General features: G+C 42.8%; 1 protein-coding gene across 3 annotated transcripts in view; it reads left to right on the forward strand.

Moving 5' to 3' along the window:
* The window catches only part of SAXO1 (stabilizer of axonemal microtubules 1), a 120,223-nt gene that overhangs the window by 87,278 nt on the left and 11,261 nt on the right, over nt 1-21,684 (forward strand). For 2 of the 3 annotated variants that reach the window (XM_025359358.1, XM_025359357.1), the window contains exons 2-3: nt 9,759-9,938; nt 18,923-19,125. In XM_025359358.1, the coding sequence (XP_025215143.1) occupies nt 9,916-9,938; nt 18,923-19,125 (226 nt within the window). In that variant the 5' untranslated portion in view covers nt 9,759-9,915. The remainder of the gene's footprint in view (nt 1-9,758; nt 9,939-18,922; nt 19,126-21,684) is intronic. The other variant, XM_025359359.1, reaches the window with a different exon arrangement.

Here is a 21,684-nt window from a genome sequence, read left to right on the forward strand (position 1 = left end):
GACCTGGTAGGAGGGATTTTTGAAATCAAACTTCAAGGAAGTAATAGGGAAGGCTAAGAATAGGCTTTCAGGCAGAGTATTCCCCGGGCCTCATAAAAAGGAGTAGTGCAGAGTTAGAACATTCCAGAGTTGCACCTTCCTTCCCCCAGAGGATTGGCTCTCCAAGAATTGAAAGAGTTGCAGACATGTTTCTTTCTGTGTCTCCCTCTGAGGCGATGAGGCCATTGCCAAAATCCTACCCCATGCCTCCCAGGGATGCCTTGACCAATTGTACCTTCTTGAAGAGGTTTCTGTAATTAATCTAAATATTTTTTCACAGAAGAAATTCTTTTACCTTTTGATTGCCAAGGTGGGAGGGGCCGGAAGAGCCCATGAGGTGCTCTCCAGTAGCCACTGAACATATCCTTTGCTGCTCTCTCCCATCCCTTAGCTCTGGCTCTTGCTGGCATCCCTCCTGCCCACTCAGCCTGACACCTGCCTGCCCATTCCAACAGGGCTCCTCTAATCAGCACCTGCCATCACCTGTCCTTAGCCTTGCATTTCTACTGATCAAAGTCCCAACACTGGGCCAGCTGGGTCCAGCAGGGCCTCTCCTTGGCATTACTACTCCTGGAATCTAGTCTGCAACTCTGTATCATACCCTTTAGCACACTACCTAGAGTACCCTGTACACACCTTGAATCTTTTTTTTTTTTTTGACAGAGTTTTGCTCTTGTTGCCTAGGCTGGAGTGCAATGTCACGGTCTTGGCTCACTGCAACCTCTGCCTCCCAGGCTCAAGTGATTCTCCTGCCTCAGCCTCCCAAGTAGCTGGAATTACAGATGCCCACCACCACACCCAGCCAATTTTTGTATTTTTAGTAGAGACGGGGTTTCACCATGTTGTCCAGGCTGGTTTTGAACTCCTGATCTCAGGTGATCCACCTGCCTTGGCCTCCCATAGTGCTGGGATTACAGGCATGAACCACACCTTGAATCTCTTCCTAGCTTCTAGTCCTGCCTTGTGCCCTCTCTGTCTGTAGATGCCCTGGGTTGAGGCCAGCAGACCTCTCTCTGATTCTTCTCTCCCCTCTCAAGATGTCTCTTTAATATCATCCATCTGCCCTCTTTAATCATGCCTTCTTGCCAGTCCAGGCTCTTTTTCCACCAATTATTTTTGTTCATCAGAGTATTCCTATCTGTGAATCTGTTCCTCTATATTTGCAAGGTGGTCTGATTTTAGTTCTTCCACCCGCTACCCCATGATGACCACCCCAGAGTTAACATTTCTTGAGTACCTCCTGGGTAATTGCTTGCTGCTTTCACCACCAGATTTTTCAGAATCATGGTCTTTTGTCTCTTGCACTACTTCTTCAGCATTGAGTCCTTGGTCCCACCTCAGCTGCTCTACTAAAGCTGTTTTCTAGCCACCAAATAAGATGTCTTTTTCCCAGCCCTCATGACTTTTGATTCTTCTGTGGCATCAAACTGTTGAACATGTAAAAATCTTTTCTTTGTTTGATCCCTGTGACAGAGTTTTCTTACTTTTTGTCAGTTTTCCCCCAGAAACTTATTTTCCTTCTTTGCAAATATGGTTTCTCCAAGGTTTTGTTTTTATTCCTTCCTTTTCTGTTCTGGCAACTTCATTCATATGGCTTCGTTGTTGTTCCAGATATCTTCCAAACGTGTGATTCTACAAGTCGTCATGTTCAACAGCCTGTGGACATTTCCATCAGAATTCTCTTCTCTTCTCTTTCCCTTCCTGCACAGATTTTCACCCCACCCCCTATCCTAACCCAGCATTTTGGCAGACGTGGCTTAATTGATCAAGGTAGTCTTTTTCACTGAACCTGGTGGTAGCCTCTTAATCTTTCCAGCGTAGCGCTCAGGCAGTGACTGCTAGTTGGTGTATCATTTGCACCTATTTGTTACATGTGTACCAGATAACCATTAAGGTTGCTTTTCTCTGACTTATATTTCAGGGGTTGGCCCTGCTTTCTGTTACCCAATTTCTAGTTGCCTGAGGGGTTAGTCCTTGTCAGAGGTTCTGGTTTACTTATTTATTTTCTTAGATGGAGTCTCCCTCTGTCGCCCAGGCTGGAGTGCAGTGTCGCCATCTCAGCTCACTGCAACCTCTGCCTCTCCATTGTTCTGCCTTAGCCTCCTGAGTAGCTGGAATTACAGGTGCCCACCACCACACCTGGCTAATTTTTGTATTTTTAGTAGAGATGAGGTTTCACCATGTTGGCCAAGCTGGTCTCAAACTCCTGACCTCAAGTGATTCACCTGCCTCATCCTCCCAAAGTGCTGAGGTTACAGGCGTGAGCCACCACACCCGGCTAAGTTCTGGTTTATGATCCCTGATCATTTCACTGGCACCATGAGTAGGGTATAAGCCAGAGTTACTCAGATTTCTCACACTGTTCTGATTCTTTAAAGATCTTAATAGACAAGGTGTAGGTAGGAAGTGTGAGGTATCTTGCCTCAAGATTGCTGTAAAGTATATCTATGTCCAAAAGTTGTCTTAGTTTGCAATTCACAAAACTGTTCTCACTTGTCCTTTGGCTTCCGGATCTATCATAAAAGAACAACTTTTAGTGAATAAATATTTTAAAAGTTGATAAAGCACTGCAGGTAAACACAAATGTACTTTAGGAAAAGTGTGGGCTTTATTCTTTCCCTGAGGCTAATTGGATTGTGGGGTTGTTAAGACAAAACACCATTCCAGAGACATAGATCCTCCTTTGAGAAGGCCTTGCCTGTAGCATCCAGAGTTTTTGCGATTCTAGGCAGCCTAGAATCATTCTAAGCTATTAGCATGGAAGGATGACTTTCATGACTTGGTGTTTGGCGATCCTGGGCAGCTTCCCCTCTCCTAGATGGAGAATGTATTTTTTGCACTGCTTTCCTCCCTTGCACAGCAGCTGTGACAGGTCACAAGCTCTTAACTACTGGGTAAAAGGAAAAATGGGCTGCAAATCCTTTAAGAGTCTGAACTTTGGGTTTGAAATTGGATTGTAAGTGGAAGTCAGGCATGTGGGAGGTGATTGGGCCCTGGGGTGAAGGCTGCTGCTGACCAGCTGTGTGACCTTGGGCAGTAACTCAGCATCCACATCTGTATAATGAAGCAGTAGGGCTGGCTGGTCTCTAGGGTTCTCCTAGATCTAGCATTCCATTTTCTTTATTTCCCTGGTTATTACCACTATTACTTTATCTAATGACACTCTTGTTTAAGCAGCAAAGAAAGTTCTGTAGGAAATCAGAATTTTAAAGAGGAGTGGAGTTATATCTATTTGTTGGTTTGTATTGGGATATTTTTACGCTCAGTGGGAAAGAGGAGAATGTCTTGGAAGATTCTGAGTGTAGCTGAGGGAACTTGGAAGGGCAGACAGACTATTTATTGACTGCCCTTAGGTTTATCAGAGCAGCTAGAAAAGAGATTTGGTACAGGCTGGCACTCCATCAAGCCACGTTATGTACAGCTGTGATTTAAAAGCATAGGCTTTGAAATCAGGCTACCTGGGCGTCCAGTCATGGCTTCATCACCTTCTGGTTATGTGGCCTTAAGCAGGATAACATCTTCTTAGCACTGGTTTTCCTATTTGTAAAATGGTGATGATAGTGCCTTGCCCACTGCATTGCTGTGAAGGTTAGATGCAATAGTATACAAAACTCTTAGCCTGTGTGGTACATGGTAATTGTTCCATAAATTAGCCTATTAATTACAACATGCTTGCTTTGGACAGGGCTAGGCATTTGAACTCCAGTACCTGGTTTAATCCACATAAGTAGAAATTGTTATCTGCAGATTAAAGAGGAGAAGATTGAAGTTCAGAGGAGTTAAGTGGCTTTCTCAGTGTTACGCAAGTAGTCAGTAGCAGAGCTAGGATTGTAAACCAGATCTTCCTGCCTCCGAGCCCCTTTCCACTATGCACTCTGCCTCCTCGAGTGAAGGAGAACCCTCTTCACTGCCCACATCAGGCTAGGCTTAGGAGGGGATCCAGAAGACTGGTGAAAGCAAGACAAGTCATGAGTATCCTACAAGATGCTGCCCTTTTTATAGATTAGATTCTAAAAAACTACTGAAAGTTCATATGTTTGAAAAGCCCAAAGTCATGTTATACCAGCTACTGTTCAAGCTTCCAGTTGGTGGCAGGGGGAATGGTCATGCGTTTGTTTTGATAAATAGCTTTGTTTGCAGCCAAGAAAATTCTTAACATGGAAGTTGAGACTGATCATGGTGCTTACACCCATAATCCCAGCACTTTGAGAGGCCGAGGCAGGAGGATTGTTTGAGCCCAGAAGTTTGAGACCAGCCTGGGCAACGTGGCAAAACCCCATCTCTACAAAAAATAAAAAAATTAGCCAAGTTGGACAGTGGTGCATGCCTGTAGTCCCAGCTACTCGGGAGGCTGAGGTGGGAGGATTGCTTAAGCCCAGGAATTTTGAGGCTTCAGTGAGCTATGATTGTGCCACTATACTCCACTCCCGGTGACAAAGTCAGTCCCTGTCTCTACAAGACACACACACACACACACACACAAAAGTTTAAAAGTAGAGGATCATGCAAGGCTGTGCAGTAGAAGAAGAGGTGGGGACATAATCCCATGCACACTCTGAGCAGAAGAGTCACAGCCAGTAACTGTGTCATGGGATCTTCAGCAGCTTTGTGGGGAGTCAGGGGTGGTAGTGGTAGCATTGAAGATGGGCCTTGAAGACAGAGAAAAGTGAGAGTGGCAGGAAAGTGAGCAGCTGCAGCTAGTGTTCCAAGTGCATAAAACTGAAACTTGGTGCTGTAGATGGAGATGAATTATGGAAGTCAGAAAAACTGCTTTATTTTTTATTTGTTTTAATGCCTATGATTATGTCATATGAAGACAGGTCAGAGAGATTTTAAGAAAGAGACGGATATTGTATTAACAAAAAATATTTTTTAGTGTCTTTATCTTTCCTACACTTTTAGAGAAAACTTCCAGTACCCAAGTGCTTGCAGTTCTTTTGTCTGTACCTTCGAATTTTAGATCTACACTTTCCAATTCATATTTTTATGTCTTCATTGTTGTTCCAGATGTCTTCCAAACGTGTGATTCTACAAGTCATCACGTTCAACAGCCTGTGGACATTTCCATCAGAATTCTCTTCTCTTCTCTTTCCCTTCCTGCACAGATTTTCACCCTACCCCCTGTCCTAACCCAAGGTTTTGGCAGGCATGGCTTAATTGATCAAGGTAGTCTTTTTCACTAAACTTGGTGGTAGCCTCTTAATCTTTCCAGCGTAGCGCTCAGGCAGTGACTGCTAGTTGGTTGCATTTGCACCTATCTGTTGTATGTGTTGACCATTTGGAATATGTCTGTTCTGAACTGAAAGAAATGTACAAGACACGTTGGATTTTGAAGTATAGTAAGAAAGTAAAATATCTCATTAATAATTTTTAAATGGATGTTGAAATGATATTTTAGGTATATTGGGTTAAACGAAACATTAATACATTAATTTCACTTGCTTCTTTTTACCTGTTTCAAAAGCTTTAGTTTTTTTAGAGATACTACATCTCCCAGACTGGAGTGCAGTGGCTATTCCCAGTCACAGTCATAGCACACTGTAGCCTTAAACTCCTGAACTCAAGCGATCCACCCTCCTCAGCCTGCTGAGCAGCTGGGACGATAGGCAGGTGCCACCATGCCTGGCTTTTTTTACCCTTCTAATATCGCTACTGTAATAGAAAATTAAAAATGACATATATGACATGGCTTGCATTGTATTTCCATTGGATGATGTTATTCTAGAGGAACATATTCTTCTTCTTCTTTTTTTTTTTTTTTTTTTTAACTTTTTTTTTCTTACCGGTGTACCAGTGCAGTTGTTACATTCTTAAAGTTCTGTTATCCATTCTAGGATTGCCTGAGAGTCATAGATGACTTGAGCTCATTGTATGTCAGGAAGTGTACCTAGTCATTTGGAAGTGATAAACACCTATCCTATATCTATGATTGGTTCACGTACACCATTCTGAACTTCAGATTTTTCATCTACATAACACAATGGAAATACTAGAACAGATATTCCCTATGCCCCCTTTCCATTTAAAAATTCTGTGATTCTAGGCTAGGTGTGGTGGCTCATGCTTCTGATCCCAGCACTTTGTGTGGCTGAGGTAGGTGGATTGCTTGAGCTCAGGAGTTCAAAACCAGCTTGGGAAGCATGGTGAAACCCCATCTTTACAGAAAATACAAAAATTACCCAGGCATGGTTTTGCATGTCTGTGGTCCCAGCTACTTGGGAGGCTGAGGTGGGAGGATTGCTTGATCCTAGGAGGTTGAGGCTGCAGTGAGCTGTGATGGCACCACTGCACTCCAGCCTGGATGACAGAGTGAGACCTTGTCCAAAAAAAAAAAAAAAAAAAAAATTCTATGATTCTAGCTTGGAGCCAATGCTCAGAATCAAGTATTGTTAATTATTTCTGGGTTCCATCGTAAGGTCTCTACTACTTTCTTTTCCAAGTATCAGAAAGTCAGTGTTATGTCCTTTTACCCCTGGGAATTGTGAATTCTTGAGTGGAAAGACTTTAGAGAGTTCTGTTCTGGTAGGCTAGATAAACCTCCTCTCTCCCTTTTCCTTCCTGGCCTATGGCTCCATCTGGGTTTGTTTGCGGGTGTACCTGAGCAAGGTGGTGAGGGGAGCTCTTGGAATGACACAAGTATCACAGAGCTTGAAGCAGTTTCAGTTCTTTGGATCACGGCTTCCAGGCTTCATTTTAAATACCCTAGGCAGGGCAATTCTACAAACTTTCTTTAGATAGTAATTGGTTCTTAAACATTGAGAAATCTGTCTTTACCTTTTTGACTCTACTAATGTTAGAACGAATTATTTTCTGTTTCTTGATAACTTCTAGATATCTTTCTTTCAGCAGATCATCCTCTTATACACCATTCATCCATCTATTAAATACATATATAATATTGGCTAGCTTCCAAAACAAAAAGATGTCAGACTTGATCTTTATCCTTGAGGGATTCCTGGTTAATGAGGATTGGGTAGATCACCAGTGAGAAGACATGGTGCTGGGTATCTTGAGAGGGGTATTCAGGGCGTTCATGGTGCAGGTAGGGAAAGGAGATGACTCCATGAGCACACTCAGGCAATGAAACATTTATTTTTGCATAAGAGTTTTTGATATTTCAAAGTGAGACAAGGTTTCAGTTAACCAGCAATAAGTCAAAGTCTGCTCTATAAATATGTTGATATGATTCCATTTAATGGAACATCAATGTCTGGGTAGAAGCTTGTTGCTCTACTGAAATCACCTTTCATGATGCCGATCATATTGCAGTATTTTGCCATTAAATGTATTTTTCTTTTGGAATAAATCCTTATAGTGTGTTACATTTTTTAAAAGTAACAATATGGAAAGAGGGTTATATGAAAGTAGTTTTACCAGTTTAAAAAACAGGGGCACTGAAAAGGGAAAATACCACTCTGCCTGTGGAGCCTGTTTTATTGTAAGTGCCTGAAACTAAGTTATCCTGAATAAAATCTTGACTTTTCTTTTAGAGTGTGGGTGAATAAAATATACATGCAGAGGTATTTTTGGTAGCCAGTGCTTCTTGGCTTTTGATTTGAGGTTTGTAGGAATCCTAAAAAGATAGGGTACTGGTTGGCTCAAATTGAGATCTCAGGTAGTTGGACTGATTGTGAGCACAGAAATGGCAATAATACTTAACATGTATCTACTGTGGGAGATGGGTTGTTTACTATGCACACATAACAATTTATCTCTTGAATGTACAAAAGATACTTTAAAGCACTCAATTTATGTGCCAACAATTAGGAGATATTTTATTAAAGGTGTATAACAGAAATACATAGCTTTGTACATTAAATGCCAAGAATGTGCATTCTGAAAAAGAAAAACCAAACTTTTACCTATTGTATTTAACATTGTGAAATTTAGATATTCATACTATAAGGACGGCATATTTGTGAAAGATTTCCTTGTCAATGATGAGGAATATCTAAAATATTTACCATGAATCAATACTGCTTTTACAATACAAATAAAAAGTAAATGAGGCAATTTCATGCCATCTTAAGGCATTTCTGATAACAAGTCTATAGGTGAGAAGAAAATAAGTAGGGATATCTCTAATGGTACTTGTTAATATGCAATTCTAGCCATATGAACAGTACAGGTGTTGATGATTTTTCTCTGGGGAGTAGATTGAAGAGAGGTACATAGTAACAACAGCGGTGGCAGTAATATTTATATAAAAGGTTGAACTTACTAACAGGAGCAGCATGCCAGCTGTTGCCTGGAAAATAGCTTTACATTAGAGCAGTGGGGAGTTCTTGGTTTCTTTCTCTGATTTTATCTCCCTTCCCCCATGTACTGCCCCAAAGTATTGCATTTTAGTTTCTGTGATTAAAAATCAGTCCAGTGTGAAAATGGGAAAACAATTCTATGCCATTCCTGAAGGTAGCTAAGTTGGAAAACACCAGCATGGAGTTTTTGCTGATGTGCTGGTGCCTGATGATGAGAGGGATCCCAGCTGGATTGTGAAGATTGTATGTGGGCATATACAAAATTGATTAACTGCCTTCACTTAGTTTTTGACAGCTTTAACAGCTGCCTCAGTCCAGCTGTAAGTGGTAAGTAAGTAAGTTTCATTTACTACCAAGCATGTAAAATGGAAAAACTCACTATAAATTATAACTGCTAAATACTATCTATTTATCATTTGTTCAATTCATCCCTAGGCATAAAGTTTATTTAATCATTCACTTATGCACACAGTCTTTCATTCAATAAATATTTACTGAATGTGCTAGTATACAGTAAATATTTACTGAATGAAAAATTCAGGATATGATACATAGAGATGTACATCATGTACAATGAACCGTGGACAAGGTTGAAAAATGTACAATGTACATGTACAGTGTAGCAGTGAACAAGGTTGATAAAGGCCCTGAGCGTGACAGATGAGACAATAAACAAACTCGCCAACAGACATGCCAATCACAGGTAGCTGTAAGTGATGGGACAGGCACACGCAGGGTGATGGGAGAAAATATGTGCACACGCAGGGAAGATTGGTGGGGAGACAGGATGCAACGGCGGGGTGGTTCCTGGGTAGAAGATGATTGGAGAAAGTCTTTCTAAGGCTGTAATAACTGAGGTGAGACCTGAAAGAATGAATGAGGGAGACTTTCGATGTGAAAGTGGTTTCACATAGTCGGTGGTGTTTGGTGGACTCAGAACTAAGGTGGTTTTGCTTTAAATGATGTCATTTGTGTACACTGATGATATTCTGAGTTGACTCAGGAGTCAACCAGTTAGAAAAGACACTGGCTGGCCCTATTGGAGAGCCTTAGAGCACCCTGTTGGGTCAGTAGTAAGCCCTGAATTCCTGGGCTGTTGGGAGACCTCAGGAGAGGACCTGAGGCAGCTGGGTGGCACTTGGAGAGCTTGGGGACACAGCCATTTCTCTGTTATAGTATGGAATTATTTCCATGCTTACACAAGCAATGTGGCATCTGTAACAGCTTGTGTGTAATTCTGTGATCCAAGGAATTTTTATTAACCAATTGTAGTTACAGACCACCTTTATATTCTGGCCACTTCACGTAGTTTAGTGGAAAAAAGTAAGGGTTGAATTCTGGTCTTCAGTGTTGGCAGTCATATGATTTTGCAGTCTGAGTCACATTTGGCAGAAGTACTCTTATCAAATTGAATTTATTTCTCCCAAGAAGGTAATCAACCTAACTCTGTGTCTTTTATAGGTGGCATCACTGTCCACATCTCCCTACCAAGATTTATGATAAAACAGAGAAACCATGTCTGCTCTCCGAATATACCGAGAACTACCCTTGCTATCACTCTTACCTGCCCAGAGAGTCCTTCAAGCCAAGGCGGGAGTACCAGAAAGGGTCTATACCAATGGAAGGCCTGACTACATCAAGGTGAGGGCAAACAGTGTTAATGTATGCAGGTACATACAACACTAATGTAGTAACATGCTGTGCTAACGTATAATATTAATGTGTAGTGCTAATGTATTAATATGCAGTATCAACATGTAATATTAATGCCTTAATGTACTATGTCTCTGAGAGAAAATCCTGCATTTATGAGCCTTCTCAGTTTTTTCCAAATTTTCTGTTAAAGAGAAAGGATTCTTGCTTGCTGAAGTAAAGGGTGGGGAAAGGCTGGATTAATTTATATAATAAAGGATTGGAGGTTAAGAAAAATATTTAAGGGATGGAAAGAGTGGGGGATGTTGCTGAAAAGCAAGTTTTGGGCTTTGTTACATGAAAAGCTCCAGGCCAGCTTGGGTAGATGGCAGGTGGTGGTGGTGGTGGTGAAAGAGAACTTGGCAATAGAGAAAAAGTAAGCTTTTTTTCCCCTTAAGATTATGCTGTAAATTTTGAATTGGGGTTCTCCTGAATGTTCTTCAAGAAATGTGAACAAATAATGTTTTCCTTTTAAATTATTACTGACTCCCAAACTAAGGTTGTTTAGCTCTAGTTCTGTGCGGAGGCTGAGCCACACAGTTCAGTATATTAGTGTTGCAGAGGTGTTTGTACTGAGGGGGTGCAGAAAAGTTGTCAGTTCAGGGTTGTTCTACAGGCAAGGCTCTTGCAGATTCTGCTGTGGACAACTCAGTGAGTGACCTGTGACTGGTGATCTAGTAGAGCAGAAACATCTTTGAGTGCAGTTGGGAAGTCTCAGATTGTATAGTTTTGTCCTCAGCTGAGCCCTGAAAGATTGATGTGTTCTCTGCCTTCCCTGTTCTTCATCCCTGTAAAGGGCAGGGTTGCTGTGAGGTGGAGATGATGGTGAATGTTGACTGTTCCAGCACAGTGCTTGCACATCAGTGCCTCAGACTTGGTGACTTTTCTTCCTATTGTTCCCCTTTGGTTCATAATTTTGTGCTAGTAAATGTCCCAGATGGTTTAGGTGAAGCAGAACCAGTCTAATTCATTCTGCCTTCAGGTTTGCTCCAGAATAGGACTGGAAACATCTCTTGAGACTGTGAGTTGGAGGTACTCTTCTCTACACAACACTGCCATCTTCTAAATCCACAGGAAGTCCATGTCTGGGTAATGGGGTAGGAGCACCCACAATGGGAGAAATGGAGCCAAAGGATTCCTGAGCTTAGTGGAAACCACTGGACAGGGGCTTGAGAATGAGAGGGAGTTGAGGGCCTTGTCTGATGCTTGAGTTGAATCAGGCCACTTTTTAAAAATATTTTTTTTTTAAACAAGGTTTCCTTCTGTAGCCATGGCTGGAGTGCAATGGTGTGCATCGCTCAGTGCAGCCTTGAATTTCTGGGCTCAAGTGATCCTCCCCGCTCAGTCTCCTAGTAGCTGGAACTACAGGCATGGGCCACTATGCCCAACTATTTCTTAAACTTTTTGTAGAGATAAGGTTTTGCTTTATTGCTAAGGCCAGATGATTATGTTTATTCCAACCATTTATCTTAAATGATTTGGTTTAAACAGTGTTTCTGTTTTGGAACACTCTGGTTAAACAGAGTGTTCCAAATCATCTTAAATAATTTGGTTTAAACAGAGTGTTTCTGGGTCCTGATGTATTAAAACATTGTAGTTTATGCAGCTGTTTTTTCAACCTATGATTTATTAAACAATATGAACACTAAAGTTTGGGTTTCATTTTGCCAGGAAAACAGTATTCTTTGTCTCTGAGAATCTGAAGACCATAATAAGAAGTGTGAACCATTTCTGAGCATTGCTTTTGTTTTAGGAAGCCCTGGTCAACAACGAGTAAGAGTCCTAGGCACCTGTATAAGGGACATGTAATCAGTAGGAAAGGATAAGAGTAGTACTGAGGGGTGGCTTGCAAATATCTTGTTCGATCTCCAGCGGTGGGTCTTTTTATCTCTTTATATCCAGTTTGCAGGAAATGAAGAACACTTTGTGAGATGTCTCGTTGGCTTCAGACATTGATATAGTTCCTATTCTGAAAGTATAGACAGGGATGATTTGAAGGTTGGTTGGTGCAGGTTGCTTTGTTAGCTGCCCAAAGCTTAGGAGAATGAGGACAAACCCTTGGTCTAGGGCGGAAGCCCTGCCCCAGCACCTAGCTCTGAGGCCCCCAGATGCAACTCCAGATAGCCTCCCTCCTCCTGATGGTGCTTCGCTAAACAAAAACTTACCCTCTGACCTGTCCTAAATTATCCTTGCCTTGTGTCACTTACAACAATAAACATATCACCCAGAAGGCCCCTCTGCCTCTCCCGGAGTCAGAGTAACAATGAATATCATGTACCTCAAGTGTGGCTAAAGTAGGGGAAAGCAGACTGTGCAAGAATTTCCAAAATAAGCTGTTAATGAACATAAGGGCCTTAAAAAGAAAAAGTGGCAGGATCAAGGTTATACACAGGGAGGAAAAAGAGCAGATATGAATCTCTTTTTATTTCCTACCCTAAAAAGAGAAGTAAGGGGGAAATGAGTAGAAGACATCTGTGTTCTCTTTTCTACCACAATTTCATTATTTCTCAACCCTGTGCCTGCCATGACGGGCACTATTTTTCGTAGATTGAGAACAAAATTATGCCACTGTCAGGAAATGTAGGGAGCTACCATCTGGTGTTCCCCTGGAGGCTTACAGGGGAAGGGAAGCGGCAGCCCCGTGTCTGCACACCCCTGTGTCTGCACGGATTGTCGTTACCCCTCTGCTCTTAGAACTCTTATTACTGGAACATCCCACCCACTTCTTTATCTAAACATTGACCTTGCTTAGTTTCTGAGGTTGGACGTGAGGCTCCCACCTGCTGAACGAAAAAGTCACGTGGTCCAGGGCTTTGCTGAGTTTGGTGATTAAGCCCAGACACACACACAAAAAAACACCTGGTTTCTGGAAAGGTTATCATCCCAGCGTGAGGCATGATTACAGCTGCACACAACTCTTACTGACCATAAATCTTGGGGATTTACAGCAGGTGCCATGAGGGGAATGCTTGTGATTTCCAGGCATTTTTTAGTGTGAAACTTTCTTGCAGCCCTTGGTAATTCTCTGGTGTAGAATCTGCCTTTAGTTCAGATAGACCTGAGATCAATTTATGAATAAGAGGTTTGCACTTCAAGACTCATTTCCCCATCAGCATGGTGACATGTAAAACATTGGGACCCCAATTTGAGACATTCTGTTAGCTAAGCCAGCTCCCTAAAGATGGGCAAAATGAACAGCATCGGAAGAAAGAGGTGAGTCTTCAATGGTGTTGGACCTTTATCCTAAAGGGAGTGGGACCATGGGTAGAGTGGAATGGAGGCACAGAGTGAGGAGATAGAATTGAGTTCAGACTCGATGGGTGTGGCTGAAAGGCAGAGGGCCGGGAATTGGTAGCTTCAACTCTATCACTTATTGACAAGACTGCTTGGTAAACCAAGGAGAGTAAGGGAGGGAAGAGCTAAGAGAGAAAGGGCATTTGGTATCCTCTCCAAAGGTCAGGAAAGAAACAAGAGAGTTAGTAGCAGGCTTGAGTCTTGCACTACCCATTGAATTTTGTATATATATATATTTTTGTTCAAATAGATACTTGACTCTCCTACTCAGAGCTGTACCACTGGGCGTATACTTAGCCTCCATAGCCTGGGCCTGAGAATTAGTGTGAACACAATGCAGATAGAGTTCTCGGCACTGGACTTGCTTGGGCAATCTCAGAGCCTTTGAATTGTCTATACTGTATTTCTGATTAAATTTGTAGACATTTTGGCCATTATTTCTTCAAGTAATTTTTCCTTCATGGATGATCTATTCATTTCTTTTCCCCAGTCTTTTCTTCCCCTCCTCTGTTCTTCAGATTGGATAGTTTCTATTAATCTAGTTTAAACTTCACCAACTTTTTCTCCCTTATCTCCATTTTGTGATTTAAGCCCATCCAATGAATGTTCTACTTCACATATTTTGCAGTTTTAGAATTTGCATTTGATTCTGTTTTTATCTAGTTTCTATTTATTTTACCTGATTTCCTATCTTTTAATTCATTATGGCCTTACTTTGCTTTCCTTATTGAGCATGGTTTAAAAAGCTACTTTAAAACCCGTGTCAGCTAATTCCAATGTCTGGTCTGCTTGGAGTTGGTCTCCATAATTATCTTTTTTTTTTTTTTTTTTTTTTTGAGCATGGGTCAGATTTTGGGTTGATTTTTGTACAGTGAGAATGTTGTTATGTTGTGGGCACCTTAGATACTTGTATGCATTGCTCTAAAAAGTGTTTTTATCTTTGGCAGTCAGGTAACCTGATTTGATTTACAATGCAAATTCTGTGTCTTGGCTGGCAGCTCAAATCTCACTTCAGTTCTTTAGCTTGAAATCTACCCCATATATGTGAGGTCATGCAGAGATTTGGGCCCAGTTTATGTACAGAATTTAGGGCTTCCTGTCTTTGGCTCTCTCATTTCCAGGTTTCTTTACCATTTTCCAGCAACTGTGGTTGCCTCAAACTTGGTCCTCTTTTTTTTTTTTTTTTTATGAGATGGATTTTCACTCTTATTGCCCAGGCTGGAATGCAGTGGCACCATCTGGGCTCACCGCAACCTCCGCCTCCTGGGTTCAAGCGATTCTCCTGCCTCAGCCTCCTAAGTAGCTGGAATTACAGGTGTGTGCCACCACGTCTGGCTAATTTTGTATTTTTAGTAGAGATAGAGTTTCTCCATGTTGGTCAGGCTGGTCTTATACTCCTGACCTCAGGTGATGCGCCTGCCTTGGTCTCCCAAAGTGCTGGGATTACAGGCATGAGCCACCATGCCCAGCCGGCCCTCTGGTTTTGTAGTCAAGAAAAGATAATCAATAGAGATCTGCCTTTTAGTTGCCCTGCCTGGCACAGAGTGGAGCTGACCTTTAGGCTAGAAGCTTTGAATCTTAAATAGTTAATGGAAAATTAAGCAATGAAGCCTCAAACAGTGCCATTTTCTGCTTCCACCTGTTGGCTGTTCCCAGAATCCACCTTTTTAGAGCTTTAAAGTCATTTGAAATAGTTTGGCTAGAGTTTATATGAAGTGGTAACAGATATTTGCCTCAGCCTTAGTGGGAGTTGAGGGGCCTAGAAGGCAGAGGAGAAGACAGGTGCTATGTAACTTGGATGCTGGAGTGCATGGGCTTGGAATCCCATCTGTTATAGTGAAGGTAAGGCAGACTCTGTGTCACATAAGGACCAGGGGCATGAATCAAGCCCTGTGATTCAGCCAAGGATCTTTTGCAGCACATTGGGATGGACTCCCCAAGCTGCCTAGGATGGGAGAATAGTTTCTCTAGAAGAGTGCCTTTTGACATTGGGAAGTTTGAGAATTACCTGTAGAAGTGACAAAGTCAAATCAACTGACAAAGAGCAGAACCCCATAGAGGAGATGGAGAAAAGATCATGAGGAGTGGTATCGCAGAAGTCAAGGGAGAGAGAATTGAAAAACTGAGTGAGAGGATGGAAGCTTTGAACAAGCACAGTGGGATAAGGATGAGAAGCAGCGGTTGGGTCTGGAAAACAAGTGATGCTTGGAGTATCCAGGAGTGAGGGGAATCAGATTTGATGGGTGGGACATGAGGAAAGGAAGGCAAGTCTGTACTTATAGACAACACTTTCCGGAAGAGAGAAGGGAAAACCGAAGGAGAATGGAGCCCAGTGAGGATTGTGTCTTATTTTGCTCTTTACCTTTAAAGATGGGAGATAACACTCAGTGGAGAAAGGAGGCAGTAGGGAGGAAGAGAGAAAAGCATGGCCTAGGAGATGGTCTATAGATGAGGTTCCCGAGAAAGAGGGCAGGGGTGAGAGAGGTTGGCTTTGGCCAAGAGGAGGAACTCCTTTTAAGATGGATTCCATTTTAATATAATTGATTACTTGGATACACTAACAAATCTTGAAGTTTGCATAAATAAACATTAAAAACAGGTTTAAAAAATGTGATGCATGGCCCTTTTGTCATGGTGAAAATTTTCATTTCCCACTGCAGGCTCGGGACCCTAGCTCACTGTTAGGTTATTTCCTCTTTCCTTTTGTCGGAGTCTTGTCAAACACCTTTCTTCAGCTTTGCCAAATGATTTGAAGTCAAGTTGTTATGACTTCCCCAGCAGGACCACTCCAACCTTTCACTTAACTCTGAGTTTAACTCTTGGCCTTCCCTACTCTATAACTTTTATAGCTACTTACCAAAAAGAAACTTACTTCTCTCACCAGTTTCTTTTTCTTGGTTCACGTCACATGTGCACAGAGACTGGGAAATGTACCACAGAAAGAGAGGGGAGATCTAGTGTTCTTAAAAAGAAAAGCTAGTTAGTTTGAGCAATTCTGGGAAGACTAAAATATAGACTTTTCTTTTACGTGAATTTAAAAGCTATAAGATTATGTGTGATTGGGGACATGCAGTTATGTTGTGGTTAATGACAGGTTTCAGTGAATGTTCTCAACATAAAAACATAATGAGGAAACACATACATTCTGATTAAATTCACTCCTAAGCCACAGTAACTATGTTTAGGTAGGTTATAAAAAAGTCAAACTTTAAAATTTTTCTTCTCTTAAGAAGTAGATATTGCCTCCCCCCACCCCCCCGTAGTCATTTGCCTTAGTTATAGCTGATCAATAAATTAAACCATAGAGGAATACTTAGAAAGGAACTTAAGTTTTCTACTGGAAAAGATGATTGGCTTTTGTCTTTGGGAAACCAATTTCAGAATGGTCTGTGAACTGGTGAATTTGGTTGTGGGCTTTTGTCTGTTCTTTTCCAGTAGAAGCCGTGGGAGATGGGCAGTAAAAGTGCTTTAGTTTTCAAGAGGCTGGCAGCCTTTGAAGGGAGGTTTTTGTGGCATCCCTGAGAGGAAGCTGGTCCTCTTGGTCAGAGTAACTGAAGAAGAGGCTGCCATCGACTCTGGGTGCAGGGTCCCCGAGAGTGGCAGGCTTACAGCTGGAAAGCATTCCTAGGTGCTTTGAGGTTGGGTGGGCTCAGTGCAGCAGCTCAGGCACCCATAGGCACCCAGCTTTGTTCCTCATTGCTTGCCCTTGGTACCTCCTGATACTCCCTGGAAATGAATAGGGTGCAGGCTTAGGTAGCCATCACTGAACACAGGCTTTTATAAGGGTTTAGGAATGTGTGGTCTCAGGCTGCCTTGAAATCTGTCCATCCCTTCTGGGAGTGAGGAGAGCTCAACTTCCCTTGGGAGCACTCCCTTTAGAATGTACACTCTCTGACCAAGAGTCCCTTTCCACTCAGCTGGTTTTCAGATGGAGTTTTCTGGGCATTTCCATTTGTCTTTGTAGCCTAAGGACTTACCCTCTTAGTTCCCTGTTACAATTGGTTTAGTGCTGAATAGACACCAGGGTGTAGTACTTGTTCATTGAGAACAGTAGAAATAGGAGCTGACCCTTGGCTTCTTGTTCAGTCCATTCCCTCCATAAGCCCCGATATACACAGTCAGCTTCCAGACACTTCAGGCTAACAGCAGGGCCCCTACGAAGGAAGTCCAGGCTGAATGTCCTATAACTGCTGCTAAGATATATTTTTAAATCTACCCAGAGGGTGTTAGGGGAGTTCAACTGAAGCATCTCCCATTTCCTCCTTAGAGCCCTAGAGAGACTAATTCTCCTGCTTCCTAACTTCCTCCTCCCATCCCACCAAGCATTTTCAGGACCCGGTTCGGGTTTACTGACAATCATGTGTATAATTCACGCAAGACAGGTTACAGTGGAGCGTGTTACCTTTGCTAGTCAAGCATGGCTCAGTAATGCTGCTCCAGATTTTGGCCGGGAAGTGGGTTTTATTGGTGTTTGGGCCTAATGTTTTCCTGTCCGGAAACCTTCCCCTTCCCTTGACAGGGCTGTTCTGGCAAGCACCATCAGGGAAAATCTAACCTCCCTTTGTCTGGTTGAATAAATGGGTTCCAGGCAAAAACAGTTCGTTGTGTGAAGCAGACACCCTTCAGAGGGAAATGTTAGCATTGAGAGGTGGGAAGTTGCGAGTGCCCTGGAGGGCAACACAAGTCTGAGCTAAGCCCTGGCTCCTTAGGGCGGTTCCTGGTGGGCATTGCAGTGAGCATCTGGGCCTTTTTATCTGGGATACTTTGGGGAGGGACTGCTTCCTGTTTAGCGAAGACCATTATACTTTTTCGATCCTGTTGTTTTGGTACTCCCTGAAATAATGGGGGCGCTGACACCAGATAGCAGAGAAATGAAGGACTTAGGGTCTCCAATTATTTCGCTATTTTCCTCTTCTGGGTTTTCTGTAGGCTAAGCAGAAGAAGGAGATAAACATTAGCAGGAGAAGCTTTTGGGAACACAGAGAAGGTGGCGGAGGTACCTGAAAGGAAGTTAGCTCCACAATGAAGGGGTTGGGTGGAAGGAAGGTGGAGAGCGCAGGAGTAGAAGTAGTGACATTGTGGTTGGAGTGCAGGGTGCTCAGGTGGGGTGGGGATAGTGAGAGACAAGGGTGAGTAAGGCAGGAGCCAGGTCCAGAAAGGCTTATAAATTATGCTAGGAAGTTGAATTTTGCCTGGAAGAGTTTTAAACTGGGAAAGCCATCTGATTTCTATTTAGAGAGTTTATTCTGGCCACATTATGGGGATTGAATAGAAGTAGTAGGGATGAAGGAGGAAGCTCAGGTGGCAGGCTGTTACCTGATCCAAGTGAGAAATGGTCAGGGTCTGGACCAAGGGGAAAGAAAAACCAATGGGGTGGAGGGGCATTGGTGAATGATAGGCTCTGGGGCCGTGAGGAAAGGAGGTCAAAGATGTGTACAGGTGTCTGAGTTGGGTGAGACATAATTGATGGTACCCTTCCCGAAGGTGGGAAATAGAGGAGAAACAGTTCAGGGGAGCGGGGAAGGCAGGTAGAGTAGAACATGACTTCTCAGCAAATGTTTATAGAGTTGGGTTGAGCAGAAAACATAAGCCTTATTGCAAGCCAAGGACCCCAACAGCATGCACTTGCTTCCTTACAGGAGAGATTTTGGGCCTCATAAAGTGGCACCAGTGAAGGCCCACCAGTATGACCAGTTCGTCCCAAGTGAAGAGAATATGGATTTGCTCACGACATATAAGAAAGATTACAATCCCTACACTGTCTGTCGAGTGGACCCCATCAAACCTCGGGACAATAAATATCCATATAGCAACAAGATGGAGTATTTGCCTACTTATAAAGGTGGGAGAGCACAGAGGGGCAGATTGGGGGAAGGACAGGCTGAGCCTGTGTGCGGGCCAGGAAACGTGTTTAATGTGCAAAGTTACTTAGTGCAAGAGTTGGCAGACTACTTCCTACGGACCAGATCTGGCCAGCAGCCTGTTTTTGTATAGCTGGAGAGCTAAGAAAGGTTAAACATTTTTTTTTAATAATTGAAAAACAAATCAAAGGCTATCATTTGAGGACTGTGAAAATGATACAAAATTCAAAATTCAGTGTTCATGTTTTATTAGAACACAGCCATATTCATTCACTTACACAGTATCAATGGCTACTTTTTGCACTATAGTAGCAAAGTTGAGTAGTTGTTGACAGAGACACCACATTCTGTGAGGCATAAGACACTTAATACCTGGCTCTTATACAGAATATCTGCCAACCCCTGCCTTAGCTTGCAGTTTGAATCCTATATTGGGGGAAGCATTTCAAGTTCAAGCTAAGTTAGTTTCTACCACTGATTAAGTGACTGATTCATTCACGTGTTTAAAAAATATATCATTCAGGTGTTTAAAAAATATATCAAAATGTAACATGCATATGGAAAAGTATACAATTTATAATTATACAGATCAATAAATTTTCACTGAACAAATCCATGTAAACAGTACCCAGATCAAGAAATATAACATTACTACCCCATTTCTGTCACCCTCCCCAACGAGAATGTAACCGTTATTTTAACCTTTAATACCTTACCTTAAATTAGTTTTGCCAGTTTTGAACTTTATATAAACAGGATTGCTTCTTTCTTTATTGAGTATCTATTGATATTACCTACGAGGTGTGGTCCTAGAAACTGAAGGAAGCATAATGGCCTGCCCTTGACTTTCTGGCCTAGCGGAGAGACAGGATATGTGGTCATATGTGTTGTGCTAGCAGACAGCCACTCTATGGAGCTCAGCTGCAAAGACTGAGACCATGAGACTGGAGACCAGGTTTGTCATCAGTAACTCATGCTTATGATACCCACCTTTGCCCTAGGAGGACATGCTAAACAGTTCACAGACCTCTCAATGCTGTGAAGAGAGGGGGCCACTTTTCTTTAGTCAAGCCAAGCATTTAGGGTGAAGATGGTGGTGGAGGTAGTGAGGTTGGAGGGATGTGAGCTCCTAGAAGGGCCTCTAATTCTGTCATCCTGGAGGACCCTGTGCCTAGTTGAGTTTCTCTGAGTCTTCCAGGAACTGAGGACTGGATTGGCATGGGCCTCTTCAGCAATCTGAGCTCTGCCCTTTTATTTTCTTTAGCTTCCTCCTCTAACACTCACCCATGGCTACTTTTGGTCAAGCCACCTTTTGTCAGCAGTACAAAAACTGATTAATATTCTGAATGTTATCATACCCCGAAGTGGCCCCACTTCTGAAGCCTTTGTGCACATTGGCATCCTGTCCTCTGGGCTTGTCCTCTTATCTCCTCCCACCATGCTAGTCCTTGGCCCTGTTGGGACCTCCAGTCCATTGACATCTCAACCCTCCCTCTTACCACCAGCCCCTCCTGTGTCTGTCCCCCCTCCCACGGAGTCTACTCCATGGCCTATCTTTGGAGCCCATCTGCTACTGATAGCCAAGACTCCCTCTCTCTTCAGCCCTTTTGCTATTTCCTCCTGGCAAAGCCGTAATCCTGTTTTCTGCATGTCTATACCTGGGCACACACCTGAGCATATATCCAGTCTTGTCAGCTCTTACCCATTTTCCACAGAAAGGGAGCAGAGCAGTCTTCTAAACATGGCCATCTGATCTGACCTCTCCTGTGTATGAAACTCCTCAGATAATCATTTGATAAAATCATTATTTTATCAAATCATATGATCCTATTATGATAAAAACCCAAACCTTGACTGCCTCCTCTGATGCCTTGGAGGTCCTGATGTCTAAGCCCATCTGCTCCAGCCTCAGGGCCTTCTTTCAGGTCCCTTCCTACATTTCTTTTCTGCTTCAGGGCATTTGTTTAGCACATGTGATGTCTTCTACATAGAATCCTTCTGCTTCCTTGATCGAGCACTTACCCTTTCAGCTAGCAGCTGAAAGATCACATTCTGAGCCCTTCCCTGTGTCAGACTGGATGCTATATGGGTGCCTTGCACTCCCCTGTCTTGTCATTCATTGTGTACTTTTAATGCTTCCTATAATGGCCAGGCTGTAAGCTCCAAGGGGCAGGGATCTGTTTGTCTTTTTCTTTGCCAATTACCCTCTCACAGCAGGCACTACACAGGTGCTTCACAAAGGAGTCCATACAACCAGGTGTATGACCATGGGCAGGGTGTTGGGGGGCACTTTTGCCTCTACTGAATGCATTCTTCTCCCTTTTAATCCAGTGTTTACAAGAAGACCAGAAATAAGGCACCACAGTCATTGAGCAAGTGGGATAGAGGAATGAAACTGCAGTGAGCGCTTTCCACCATTGGTGGAGGGGATAAGGGACTCTGATAGGGCATATCCAATGGCGGACTCACCTCTCCTCTACACTGTCTTTGTGTGCCCTGTTGGTTTATGAATCTTAGTATAGGGAGAGACTCTTCAGAGC

The sequence above is a fragment of the Theropithecus gelada genome, chromosome 15, assembly GCF_003255815.1.
Source record: "Theropithecus gelada isolate Dixy chromosome 15, Tgel_1.0, whole genome shotgun sequence".
Lineage (NCBI taxonomy): Eukaryota > Metazoa > Chordata > Mammalia > Primates > Cercopithecidae > Theropithecus > Theropithecus gelada.